This window comes from Lepidochelys olivacea, assembly GCF_965140295.1.
Source record: "Lepidochelys olivacea isolate rLepOli2 genome assembly, chromosome: 5".
Classification (NCBI taxonomy): Eukaryota; Metazoa; Chordata; order Testudines; family Cheloniidae; genus Lepidochelys; species Lepidochelys olivacea.
Genome location: NC_140415.1, coordinates 43,197,138 through 43,211,221, shown reverse-complemented (window position 1 = coordinate 43,211,221; position 14,084 = coordinate 43,197,138). Strand labels below are relative to the sequence as shown.

Here is a 14,084-nt window from a genome sequence, read left to right as displayed (position 1 = left end):
CCATCCTGGCTAACAGCCAAAGGATTTAGCCTCCATGAATTTATCCAGTTCTCTTTTAAACCCTGTTATCGTCCTAGCCTTCAACCTCCTCAGGCAAGGGGTTCCACAAGTTGCCTGTTCACTGTGTGAACAACAACTTTGGCACCCAGATTTGTAACAATGGACATATTTTTGCTTCGTCTATAAATAGAAAGTGATAATTTGTTGCCTGCAATGCTTATTTAAATAACTTTATTGGCTTTAGTTGGTTAGATCGCATCTAAGTACAGGTAGCTGTGTATTACAATTATCTAACTTCCAACCAGCTATAGAAGCCTGCTGGCAACCGTGTCAGAGATAAATTAAAAAACAGGTCAAACCATCACACTTGCCAGCACTACCTAATAGTCTATTTCCTCACACAGTTTCATTCATGTACCATATTTCATCTGGATTTGAAACCAAATTCTAAGACTTGTGTTCAGTCTGCTATTCCCAGTTCCGCTCTTGGCTTTTATACTGACTCACCCATCACTGTGTAAATCTACACTGGGATTCATAATCTCTTTGATTTACCTTTACGTAATTTGATTACTATGCAAAAATCCTTACCTAGTAGGAGTCACACTGGGAGAAGCTGAGCTGGATTCAAATATTTTAGTTCTCTCATAGCTATAACTTGCTTATACTCACTTGCAAGTCTCCAGGACACACATAGTTGTACATACTTTTTCCTCATCATCTAGGAGATAAGTTGTCACACTTCCCTTGCACAACTATACCTGTTGGTAGCATCCAAGTGAATTAAACAGAAGGGTGTAATAGCACACCAAGCTTGCGCCCACTAGCTACTGTAAGCAGTTACAAATGTGTCAGTGGTAGAAGACTTGCCCTTACTTTACCCATCCTCAGAAAGCTAGCCCCGCATGCAGAGTAGGGTGTGTGATTTTTTTTAAACCATTTAAAACTTGTTACATTGACTAACGTCTTAGATTTGTACAATGCATCTTCTTTTGTTCATTTTATTTCTAATGGTTTTTCAGAAAAGTCCACCGTGCTAGCAGAGTGTCACATAGACAGACATGGAAACACAAAGGCTATAGAACATTATGGGGCAGATACTAAAATGGTGCAAGTTGTCCTAGCACCTGTCCTGATTGCAAAGCTAGCTGCAACTTTATCCCAGAGGAAATCCACTTCAGGTGTCAGGCCTTATGTGCTTACCTCTTCTGGAGTGGAGTCAGTTCTCCCACTCTGAGACCAGACTCTGGGCTACAGTAACCTGTGTATCAAACTATGCTTACCTAGCAGTTCCAACTGAGTTTGGTACTTGTGGTCCTTTCCTTCAGGAATCTGTGATCAGTGGTGAATACAGTGACCAGATGGCCTTCTTAAATCAAAGTATTGTTTAATTTTTAACAGTCAGAACAACACATTTAGCGTAAAAGGATTTTAAAAACAAACGGTATGTGCGCGTGTGTCTGTGTCTTACCTAAAGTTCACCATCCTCCAGAGGTGTCCTAGCTTCCTAGATGCTCCAGCAAGTGCCTGCCTTAGTCTGCTTCCCCAAAGAGCTCCTCAACAACTACTTCCCCTCTGGAAATAAAGAATCTCTTTTTATCCAGAGAATGTTCCTTGGGTCTTGTCACTTCCTGGGTTTTGGGCCCTGCTCATCATAAACCAGTTCAGTGAACTCTGCAAGACATGACAGACTCCTCAGGGTTAGGGCTCTGCCAAGGACCCAAAACAACCCTAAAGCGTTTGCTGTGGGGTGGCTTACCTTGAGCTGTTCTTCCTGTTCACTTGTTTTCCATACAGCCCACTATTAAATGAAACCAATATATTCATACAGTGAACATCCCAATACTTCGGTCAACCTACAGTATTCATAAGTTACTACAGAAGAGCTCCATCTCCATCACAGCTCCATTGAAGTTGATGGAACTATGACAATTTACATCAGCTGAAGATATACGTTTAAGTTTTCTCCAATGTGTCATAAGCAGAACGTCGTCTGTGCTAAGAGAGAACTGAAAACTGTAAGAGACTAAGACAGACCAGTTGGGTGGAAACCATTACCACATACAAGTGTGACTTTTTAATAAGCCATTTTTGAGCTATGAGTATTTCCCCATATCTGCTAAAAGATAACCTCCTTTGGTATTCCAGAATCTCTGAACAAAATATGATTATACATTTTCTCCAAAATTTTCTATACACCAAAATTAATAGACAGACTTTAAGGCCAGAAGGGACCATCACAACCATCTACTCTGACTTCCTGCACATCGCAGGCCACAGAACCTCACCCACGCACTCGTGTAATAGACCCATAACCTCATATCTGGTAGGAAAGATGTCTGACCAAGACATTTTTGGTAAGGTAAAGTGTATGAAAAATACAGGCTTATTCTGGAAATATCTTCTCAACCATAATTATAGTATAGTTACATTCTAATAAAAGTTGCCTAAAGACATGAAGATAACTAGCAATCTGAAGTGTTCTGGGTTTTTTTTTAAAAAATACATTGGCTGATCTGTACACCCACGCACAGCACACTATCTCCCAAGGTAGAAGTGCTGTTAGATACAGTAAGATCGCTCACAGAACAGACGCAGCTAATTACACAGTTCTAGCAAAGCATCAGGGAAAGGCTCCATGAAGAATTTGCCAATCACTATATATTAAATAATTTTTATTTCTTGAGGGCAGCATTTAAGTCACAGTGTGTTTCTACTGAGACCCATGCATGGAGTTCTCCCTAAATCTAACCAACGAACACAATGCACAGTAATGTTTCTGTAGGACAACAGAGAATGCATCATCCCTGCTGTGGATTTTATGAGTTAACCCCACGTTCAGCACAAAGCGTAACCCGGTCAAGGGTTTGTAGGGTAGACGAGAGCCTTAGTTTTATTTGGGTCTCTGTTTGAGTAGGATATCATCATTATATTCTTTCAAAGTGCAGAGTGCAGGTTTTATGGGAGAATTTCTTTCAGCTAGATATTTAAACTCCGATAGTTGGGATCAGTAGCTCAAACTAAAGATCGTAAAAGGAAATGGCTTCATTTTAGATGGAGATTTTTTTCACCCATTTCTTCCTCCTTGCAGTCCTGCAATATTGGGGGGGTTAGTCCTTGCCAGTTCACTCCTCCCCATCTTCTCATTGTCTCCCCATCACTCCCACATGCACTCAGCTATCAGCTCTTTTGACTCTATCACAAGTCACAGAAAACTGTATTTCCTAAAGCCCCAGGTTCTGAAGTCATGAAAATCTCAATTTATTAAAAAAATTAAAAAATAAAAGGTGTTGCCTTCATGGCAGTGAGGAAGAGTTGGAAAACATGACCCTTAAATGCTCAAAATCCAGACAACAAAAAGAATCCAATATTATTTTTAAATTCATTTTGAGGCCTGACTCATGATCTTTGAATAGATTCTAAAACCAGAAAAGACAACTGTAATCATGTAGGCCGACTTCCTGCATAATACAAACCACAGAACTTCTCTGAATTAATTCTTGTTTGACATAGAGCATATCTTTTAACCAAAATACAATCCTGATTTAAAAATTGCCAGTGATGTAGAATCCACCGCAACTCTTGATAAGCTGTTCCAATGATTAGTTAACCTGTTAAAAACTTATGCTTTATTTCTAGCCTGAAATAGCTTCTATTTCCAGCCACTGGATCTTGTCTGCTATAAATTTGTCTGCTAATATTTGTTCCCCACATAGGTACTTACAGATAGTGATCAAGTCACCCCTTAATCCTGTACCTGAGGCACTTGACCACACAAAATGAAGAGATCTCAGAATATCAAAAATAAAAAGTGAAACTGCTTTTAAAACTGGACTGAACAAATAAGTCTTTAGGTGTTGAGGCAAATATCACTAAGAAAAGTGGAAAGATTTATTTAGGGATGGACAACCCCTAAAACAGATATAGCTGATGTATATTTTTAAAAATATACATTATCAATTTATATAGATTGCTTACTTTTTCAATGAACACTTTCAGATAAAAGAGGAACCAACAAAGCTATATGTATTAGTAAACTTTTGTTAAGTAAAGGTTTGAGTTTCAGCAATCAAGATTATGTCTAGAACATATTAATCTCATGACTGTTTTTAGAGGACAAGCCACATAAAGCTATTGAGCTACAGAGGGCAGACTGTCAATACGAAGTAACAGCAAAAGAATGGAATGAGATAATATAGATGATAAATATTAACTGAAATACTAACCAAGTAGTACAATTCCAGTACTTTTTATTTACAGAATGCATGTTTCTCTACCTCTATATAATAAAATACATAATATTGCCCCAGATATCTTATGAAATGCAAGACAACCAGGATCTCTTTCATACATAGGATATGGAACTGCTGGGTGGTAGAAAGGTTTGGAAAATAATCCTGAAAGAAATAAAAAAAATAACACTAGAGAGATTAAAGTTCTCAAGAAGTGTATTAGCAGTTGGCCTGCCAAAAAGACTCAAACCAGGAACAAGGAAGCTACTCCTATTCTTGCTCTTTATAGGGGAAAAAAAAAAAAGGGCAATCTTTAATTTGGCAACTATTCCTACTGTAGCTCACTGGAATAAACTATTAATAGAATATCTTGTAATGCAAGGTCTAATAATTGTTGTGAAAACAGTTCCAGGCAAATTTTTTTAAAAAGGTTAAATAGTATACCTTGCACAGGAAACCAATCCAATAGAAATACTGAAACCATTGAGATACTTTGATATATAGATGCAGTAATCCTACACTTATAGGATAGTCAGGAAGGATGTACACAGAGGATAATTGAATTATTATAATAATTGAATACTCTAGCCCCCTTAGCTTTCCTTTCATTCTATTCTCCTGCGACTCCTCATTCCACTCCCCAGAAAACATTCACTTTCCCCCTCTCCCCACTGAAAACATTAATATGAATGGTTACATAAGCACATACACACACACCCATGCTAAAGTTGTGTTTAAATAATTTAAAATAAAATAAAATGTTAATATAATAATATGGTCAATAGATAACCATAAGAGCAACATATTGTATTTCTGTATTAAGATATGTACCTACATATATTAAAACAATATTACTGGAGGAGGAGGAGGAGACAAAGCCTTAAGTGTAAGAATCAGTCTCTTCAGCACTCACACCACTGAGGAGACAGAAGCTCAGTTTACATCTTTGTGTGGCATCACCAAGAGTCCTCCAAGGATCTCCTCCAGCAAAGAAAGGGAAGTACTAAATACTTCTAATGTTAAAGGCAAAATGGAAAAAAGAGTGGTTTACATGAATGTTGAGACAGTCCTATATACTTAAGAGAAGGTAGTAACAAAGCAAAACCTTTTCATTTTTAAATAACCCCACTGAAAATATTCAAGAACTTAGTAGTAGAGCTGGCTGGGAAACGGTTTTCCCATTCTGTGAGAATTTTCATAATTTTGAAAAGTTTCCCATTTCACTTTGGGACCAAACAAACAGATATTTCAAAGCTGTTCATGTAAAAACAGAGAAAGACACATCACCTGACAGAGCCAACTGTCCAACAGTTATGGCACTCACCCGAGATAAAGGAGACATAGGAGAACCAGGTTCACATCCCTGATCTCCCAGATTCGGATCTGGGACTTGAATCTATGTCTCTCACATCCCATATGAGTGCCCTAACAACCAAGCTACAGAGTTAATCTCTTTCTAGCCCAGTGAATATTTATACAGACTGAAACAGCTCCAAACATAAGAGACCCAAGCTAGAGTAGCCAACAGTCTCACGGTTAGGGTAAGATCCAGACTCACAAGTGTTCTGAACAAGGCTGAGCAAGCACTTGAACTTGGCTTGCCCGTGTCATCTGCATCTTGGATGAGTGCCATCACCATCAGGCTACTGACTATTATAGGGTGGATCTCCCTGGTTTTGAGTAGCAATTATATCCTGGACACCTTCCCAATGAAAGTTTATACACTGTATATACACAGGAATGACACCTTCCCAGTGAAATTATATCCTGGACCGTAGACACCTTCCCAATGAAAGTTTCATTGAAAATGCTCCTTATCCAGAAGAAGTGTTCAGGTTGATGAATCGGCATTTTCTGACACAAAACTATCTACCCAGCAGTGAGCACGTATTTCATTGTGGCATCTCTATCTCTGACTCTTAACTCATTTTCCAATAATTATGCACTTCATCTTTGAGCAGAAGACGTATTCAGAATGGTGCATGCTCTATCAGTGCCAAAGACTAAAACAATGCAAGGACCTGTATAATTGGTGTCTCCCAGACACCGAACCCATAACAGATGGAGTTTTAATTTTTAGGGAAGTGGAGGAAGAAATAAAGGAAAGGCAAAATACTATCACTCCATTTGGTTAGGTAAGAACGGTATGCCCTGATGTCAGCCACTGGATCATGTAACATCCAGTTACATCTTCAATGGAGATCACATAACATCTCCACTGAAAACACTTCAGGGTAGTTCATATTTTTTTAAAAGACTTAAGTCACACTCCAGCACAGCAAAACATGTACATTATTAATATTTAAGGACACTAGGATGTTCACAAGTAGCATAAGCTACAGCCAACAGTGCTGTATTAAGAGATGGCAATCTGCAGTGACATAGGTATGTACCTATTAGAGTGTTATGCATTCCAGATGACAAATTACAAAAAAGAGTTTACCATCAACTCTATTTTCAGGGGGGGCGGGGGGGTTGCTCCACAATATCGACAGCTTCATGACAGAATCTTGGTTTTCCAGAAATTCATCTACTCTTGTTTAGATTTCTCACATGTAGTCACAATTTTCAAAGCAACTGATTTTTATATTGGAACAGACACAGAGAATGCTCAGACAATATTCTGTATAAATCTATTTCACACACACACCCCTTCTTCCTGCACCTCAGCTTAACCCTTTGGTAAAGCACAGGCCAGAGCTCTGTCTTGCAGTCCTTTCTAAATAGGATACACAAAGCTCAACCTCAGGGTTATTGAATGTAAAACGCAGATAAATGGACACTCATAGCGCCCAATCAATTTCAGAAGAGAGAGAACCATAGGGTTCTTAGTATAACAAAGATTTAATGCATACAAAACCCATTGTAAATAGTATAAAATGCTGTAAATAGCATTTGGAAGACTAAGAATAACTTTTAAACAAAATCTAGTAGATAGAAGAATCGATTGGTGTAGTTTATAGACTTCCCCCCTTTTGTTTCTCTTTTATGTACATATATTTTCAAATATAAAGTTTCAGCACATCATTTTTATACATTAGCACACACATCAAAACACATTTCTCTCTGATCCTCTCTCAGAGATGATTTCTGAGACTTTAGAGCTAACTATATTATATAGTGTATGTCACCTAGGCTCTTTGGAGCAGAGAAATGACAGTCTCTTGGTCCTTTCAAACACTTCAGAACCCTGTACGCAAATAGTCTGGGGAGCGTCACAACTAGCAGCCACTCAGCTCTGGAATTAATAGCTGACTGTTCTGCTCAGTTGCTGGTGAAACAGAAGTCTTCATCCTGTATCCACAGCAGTACAAAGGCTGGGATCCCGGATATTTATAAGATTCTCACTCTGCAGGGTACCACATCTCCTCATAAGCCTGGCTAAGTCAGGCAAGAATTCACAAAGTATGACCCCATTCTCTCTAAAGCAGAATCCCAGTTTACAGCAGAGCGCTAATAACAAAACAAATTCCACAGGCAGTTCCATAACACACAATGTGGTGGACCAAATATCACTCTAATGGAAGGTTTTCCTCGTAAATAAAGCTGAAACAGAACTCACCTGTTTCTAAAGTGGTACAGGGACTGGGACCAAGCCCTCAAAGCAAACACAATGCTTGGTCCTGTGTCAAACTCCTCTATTTATAACATTTCCCCAATCCCCTGGATCTCTGACCGACTCAGGTCTCAGAGGATAACTAAGGTATGACCTGGCAGGTTGGTTGCTCACAATGAGAACAGCCTCAGAACAACTAATGAACATATCTACTAACTACCATGCCCTGTTCTGGAAGTTTCTGGGTCTTTCTAGCTGAGTTGCCCTGCCCTCTGCACCTGTGCAAAAAAAGTATCGAACTAAGATCCATGTCTCCTCCCCACAGCTTCTCTTCCCCTCCTGGGAAAACTAAGGCTATGTCTACACATAAACCACTACAGCAACACAGCTGCAACGCTTCAGTGTAGGCATTCATTAGTGCGACGGGAGGGATTCTCCCATAGTGGTAGTTAATCCACCGCCCTGAGAGGTGGTAGCTAGGTCATCGGAAGAATTCTTCCATCAACTTAGCACTGTCAACACCAGGGGTTAGGTCTGCTTCATTACACTGCTCCGGGGTGTGGATTTTTCACACCCCTCAGCAACATAGCTAGGTCCACCTAACTTTTTAGTGTAAACATGGCCTAAGTCAAATGCTATAGTATAGAGCATGTGGGTTAATGAACAGAGGAGTGGGTCTTCAGGTGATCAGTAAGCAGCACCAGATAGAAGAAAAACTACTGTACTAAGAAACAGCTCTGTGTCCCTAATTATACAGAACAAGGGACTTAAGATACAGGAAATCATGCCAACTGGGGGGGAGGGGTTCCTAAGAATATATTTAATTGAGCAGAAGCAACTCTAAGAAGTCAGTTTAAGTTTTCAGTAGAAACCCAGTCATTTTGGGGTTTTAATAACCTTGAAAATAGAACTCAAATCAGACAGATATCTGAATACCAAGTCTCAGTTACAAAGAATACATTTTTTTACTTTACAAAGGTAATTTACCAATTTTCTCAATTTATCATGGTCACAAGGACAGGGTTTGTATATTTGGGAGAAGGTGGCTTTTTCTGAAGCTTTTTTAACCATTTTAGCCAAAGAAAGTATTATAACAAACAGCTATTCTTACTGTGAAGTAGTGCACTCCTGCTGGAAGGCTGCTACAGCACTCTGACAAGCAGGAGTGTTCCCAGTTATCCAGGTGATTCAGGACCTCGTAGCAGAATCAATAATAATTAGTTTCAAATTCAATGATGATCTCACATTATATGTAAGCTCAACCTCAAGCAGTTCAGTCAAAGTCGGAGAATTGATTCACCTATAAACTACATGGCTTCTTTCTTTTTGAAAGATAGACAAGTATTCAGAAACAAAATGATGTACTCATCGCTGATGTTTGGTACCATTTGTATCAATACATTTAACAAAACAAAAAAACTATAAACAACTATGATCCCCTGCTCCAAGCCACTTTCTGGCAGAGAGAAGAGCTGGTGCACAAGGAGATGGAGAGGCATGGTGAAAAAGAAAATGGGGCAAGCACTGCCTCTCTGCCATTCATTCCTTTCCCTTCAACCCCTATGGAATCATTCTCCCTCTCTCTGGCCCAATGACTACTCAAGAGTTTTAAACAATGTGGAACAGATTCAGTAGGACAGCCTGACACACACCCAACCCAAGTTACCGGGCAGCTTGGTAGTTTGGACACTCACCTGAGAAGGGAGAAACTCAAGTTCAAGTCCCTGCTCCAATTGCTACTTAATTATTCATATGTCTGGAACAGTTTCAAGAGGGTTTGAGAGAACATTCTGTAGCCCACTAGTTAGGGCATTCACCTGAAATACTGGAAACTCAAGTCCAAACCCTTGCTCCACATTGGGCAGATGGGGAATTCAACCCAGGTTGCCTACATCCCAAGAGAGCCTCCTAACCACTGGGCTAAAAGTTATAAGGAGAGCGGCACCATCTCCTCCTGCAGCCATTTTAGCCTTTCATTTCCTTTGCTTTTTATTTTATTTTTTTTAAAATGCCCCAAAACTAAATGAATGTTTCATTTAAATCTGAAATGTATTTTTAGTCAACTTTTTTGATTTGCTGCAATTTTTTGGATTTGTAGTTTGGGGTCAACTGAACACAATTTTTTTTTTTTGGGCACATAACTGCCAAGCTACCAAAAATCAGTTACTGACTCAGTTCTACTCACAAGCAGCAGGGAATCTAAATCACTAGATACAACAGAATTTAAAAGTTCTTTTAAAAAATATTAAAGTTCAAGTTATGGTTATAAAGATAACTTTACAAAAGTGTGAACTGAGGCAGCACTGTCTTCTTGGGACTGCTGACAGCTATCCTACTTCTGCTGCTGCTCAACTTTCCCTGAAGTTGAGATTGAGGAGGAGAGAAGAAATCTAACCTTCCTACCAATACAAAAGCGCACACACTGTGCAGTCAAGTTCCAGAGGGCTATCACTGGTGCATCTTTGGCTGAAATAATGGCCAAGAGAAATCAGAAGCCTGAAGTGCAAAAGGCCCAGCGGGAACAAGCCATTAGGGCTGCCAAAGAAGCCAAGAAGGCTAAGCAGGCAACCAAGAAGTCTACACCCTCTACAACAAAGGCTCCCACAAAGGCTGCACCGAAACAAAAGATTATGAAGCCAGTGAAAGTTTCTGCTCCTTGTGCTGGTGGAAAGCGCTAACTTGTCAAACAGTAGTTGGTTGCATTAAATAAACATCTGACTGACTTTCAGAAAAGAAAAAAAAAGAAAAAAAAAGAAAAAAAGGCACTACTTCTGCACCTCACTGGCACCCTTCTCCTCCTAACCGTAAGGAAGTCCAGTTAGCTTTTCAAACTTTGACTGTATTTAAAAGTAACAAAAATAAAACTAATGGGACAAGACCAACCAGCATGACATCCCCAACTATGCAAGCTGTCATGAACATCCAGCTTTTTGAAAAGCTTCAAGTGAGCACGCAAGTTGGTTTCAGAACTCCCCTGTATTCTCCACTTGTGGGTCCCTATGTAGAAAATGAAGTCTTAACATGCCGCTTTAAGTGTTTCTTCACTTTGAAATTCAACCATTAAGTGCAGCCTTTGTGGGAGCCTTTGTTGTAGAGGGTGTAGACTTCTTGGTTGCCTGCTTAGCCTTCTTGGCTTCTTTGGCAGCCCTAATGGCTTGTTCCCACTGGGCCTTTCAAACCAGCGATTCTGCTGACTACACGGGTTAGCAAATGCAAAAGGAGAGCAGAACCAAACAGCAAAGTGACCTGGCATGAACAGTGCTACATGGCTGCTAGCAGCCAGAGGAGATAAAATCTTACACATACAAAAAAGAAAAACAGCCTGCGGATGAACTGGCTTTAATACAGAGGGAGTGGGTGTTCAAACATGTTCTCTGTGGCTATTGCTCCACTTTGTTTATTTTGATCTACCCTAGTATTATTTAGGTAAGACTGGAGTTTTCAGAAGGACAGTCACTCATCTTCCACTGAATTTCAATGGAAGTTTTGTGCCTAATTCTCTTAGGGCTTGCTAACGTTGTGTTAACAGTGCCAAATAGGATTAGATGAAGATTTTAACTGCAGTGTTGCCCTTAACCTATTCTCAACCACACAAAAATCTCTAACTTGAGTTAAGTAGTGCATGAAACCTGAGCTCCTTAGCTCATTAGGGGTTATGGGTTGAAGTTCAAGTACTGCTCATACCTCAGCTAGTAATGCAGTGGAGACTCAGCTACTCTGCAGCTCAAATGTTATTTCAGTGTGACTGCTCTAACTTCAGTCAGAGGATTCTGTGAAGGCCAAAAGTATAAAAGGGTTATAACAGGGTTCAAAAAAGAACTAGGTATGTTCATGGAGAATAGGTCCATCAGTGGCTATTGGTCAAGATGGTCAGGGTCCAGAGACTTGACGCTATGCTCTGGGATATGTCTACACTGCAGTTAGACACCTGCGGTTGGCCTGTTCAGCTGGCTCGGGATCACAGGGCTCGAGCTAAGGGGCTTTTTCATTGCAGCACAGAGGTTCAGGACTCAGGTTGCAGCCCAAGCTCTGGGACTCTCCCACCTCGCAGGGTCCTAGAGCCTGGGCTCCAGCCCAAGCCCAAACATCTACACTGCAATTCAACAGCCTCTCAGCCCAAGTCAGCTGGCACAGGCCAGCTGTGGGCGTCTAATTGTCATGCACACATACCCTAAACCTTCATCTGCCAGAAGCTGGAACTGGACAACAGGGGATGGATCACTTTACAATCGTTCTGTTCATTCCCTCTCAGGCATCTGCAACAAGCCACTGTTGGAAGACAGGATATGGGTCTGATAGACTGTTGATCAAACCATTCTTACGCTCTTATGAGTTAGGCTACCTCAACAGGAGTGAACCTGAGCATAGCTAACTCAAGCTAACATTGCAGCGAAGACAAACCCTTAGCCTCCCTGGTCAATCCCAGCCATAGCCACAGGAAGATGTAGGATGAAGTCAGAGAGAAGGGAACCTGCGCCAGGATGTTGTGGACAAATTCTTAACAAAAGAAGTTTGTGAGCCACCAGGCTGAGAGAGAACACAGACTGCCCAGTGACAGCATATAAAACCATATGATTCCAAACTAGGTATTATGAAGTTTTATGGAACCAGAGCATGCCAATACGTTTAAAAACTATACAATGTATACAGATATAATCCCTACCCTGAAAACAGTCCAAATGCCTTTAAAATAATTAGAAAGTAGGCTACAAATCAATTTTTAAAAACTCCATGTGTATACATATCATGCAACAGATCTGTCTTCACAAAGCCACAACATAATCCACAAGGATATGGCATTAGCTGTTCCAGGCAGATTAGTGTCATTTAAGGGCTAACCCATAATTTCCATTTGACATTGAGGAGTTCATTTAACAGCAGCGTTATAAGAGGAAGAGATCGTATTGGATTGTTCCGGGGTGAGGGGGATGAGGAAGTTTTTCCCTTTTCAAAAAACAAACATTTAGCAAAAAGGAACAAACAAGAATCCCATGTGGAACAAGTGAACTGGGGAAGGAATCCTGTGAAGAACGTGCTAGGGAAAGGTTTGCTAGTGAAGCCCTGTCCTGTCTCAGCCCAAGCTCTCCTTTCAGAGGAAGACAGGAGCAGAGAAGCAAGTTCAACGCCCGGCATCCATCAAAACATGCTTCAAACACAAACACACACACCCCAAGTGGTTTCCATCATATGCAGGGTTTTTACAGTTTGGTTCAAAGGCGCTCAGCACCCCCGCTATACAAACTGTTCCCGCATCTCTGCGGCCAACCCACCCAGGGATGCCGCGCAGCACCCGGGATCCTGCCGGGAAATCCCCGCAGGAGGAGAGGGCGCTTTTAACCTCAGGGCGACACCCCTGCCCGCTGCCGGCACCACGCCCGGCTCAGGAGCCAGCCACGGCCACCAACCCCTGCACCTGGCCGGGCCCCTTCCCCGGACGAACCGCACCTCCTCCTCCTGTTCCTCCAGCGAGGCGTCGCTCTCCGGCCGAAGCTGCTGCTGCTGCTGCCCCCCACCTGGGCTCGCCGCCTCCTCGCTCTGCGGCCACCGCCCGGCTTCCCCCCGCTCCGCCCCGCGGGGAGCCGCCGCCGCCGCTTGTCGCCCCGCGTCGGAGCAGCCGCCGGGGCGGTCCCGGGCCAAGCCGGCGTCCGCCTCTTCCGAGAGAGTTGAGGAGCCCGAGGAGGAGCCCGAGGAGCTGGAGCAGGACGAGACGATCCGGCCGCCGCCCCGCAGCCGCTCGGGAGCGGCCGAAACTTTCTCCCCCATCGCCGCCAAGTGCCGCGGGCAACCAGGAGCCGCCGCGGCGGGGAACCAGCTCAACCCCCCGCCGCCGGCGCCTACATGCTCCGCCGGGAAGCAGCCGCCCCCGGGGCACCGCGCGCTGTCCGGGGCAGCAGCGGCTACATGGCGCTTTGGCTGAGAGACCCGCGGAGTCCCTGCCCCCAGCTGCTGGCGCGTAGGACGCAGCTCCGAGCTGTCGGTGCCCGCGGCGGCTCCGCTCCCAGGCAGCTGGAGACGCGCCGAGCCTGCCGCAGCTCCCGCGAACCTGCCTCCGGGACAGGGGACGGGGGAGACGGGCAGCCCGCGGAGCCAATGGTAAGGACGGCGGTGGGTGGGCGGGTCCTGCGAGGATGATTCCTGGGCCAAGAGCCCAACGTGAGCGGCAGGTGATGGGGGGAGGGAGGAGAGGGAAAAGGAGGGAGCGAGACGGGTGGGAGGAGGGGGAACAACCAGTTAAAAAGGAGGAAAGAGGGGCGGGAGAGGCAGAAGGTCTGTCTCCTTGCACCTCCGCGCAGGAT

At 42.7% G+C, this 14,084-nt stretch overlaps 1 protein-coding gene across 1 annotated transcript in view; it reads right to left on the bottom strand.

Moving 5' to 3' along the window:
- MAST4 (microtubule associated serine/threonine kinase family member 4) overlaps positions 1 to 13,551 on the bottom strand; it is a gene marked incomplete at its 5' end in the record, with an annotated part of 455,430 nt that extends 441,879 nt beyond the window's left edge. The window contains one exon of the mRNA XM_084627959.1: positions 13,234 to 13,551. Coding sequence (XP_084484085.1) covers positions 13,234 to 13,551 — 318 coding nt within the window. The remainder of the gene's footprint in view (positions 1 to 13,233) is intronic.
- Between the last annotated feature and the right edge of the window lie 533 nt (positions 13,552 to 14,084).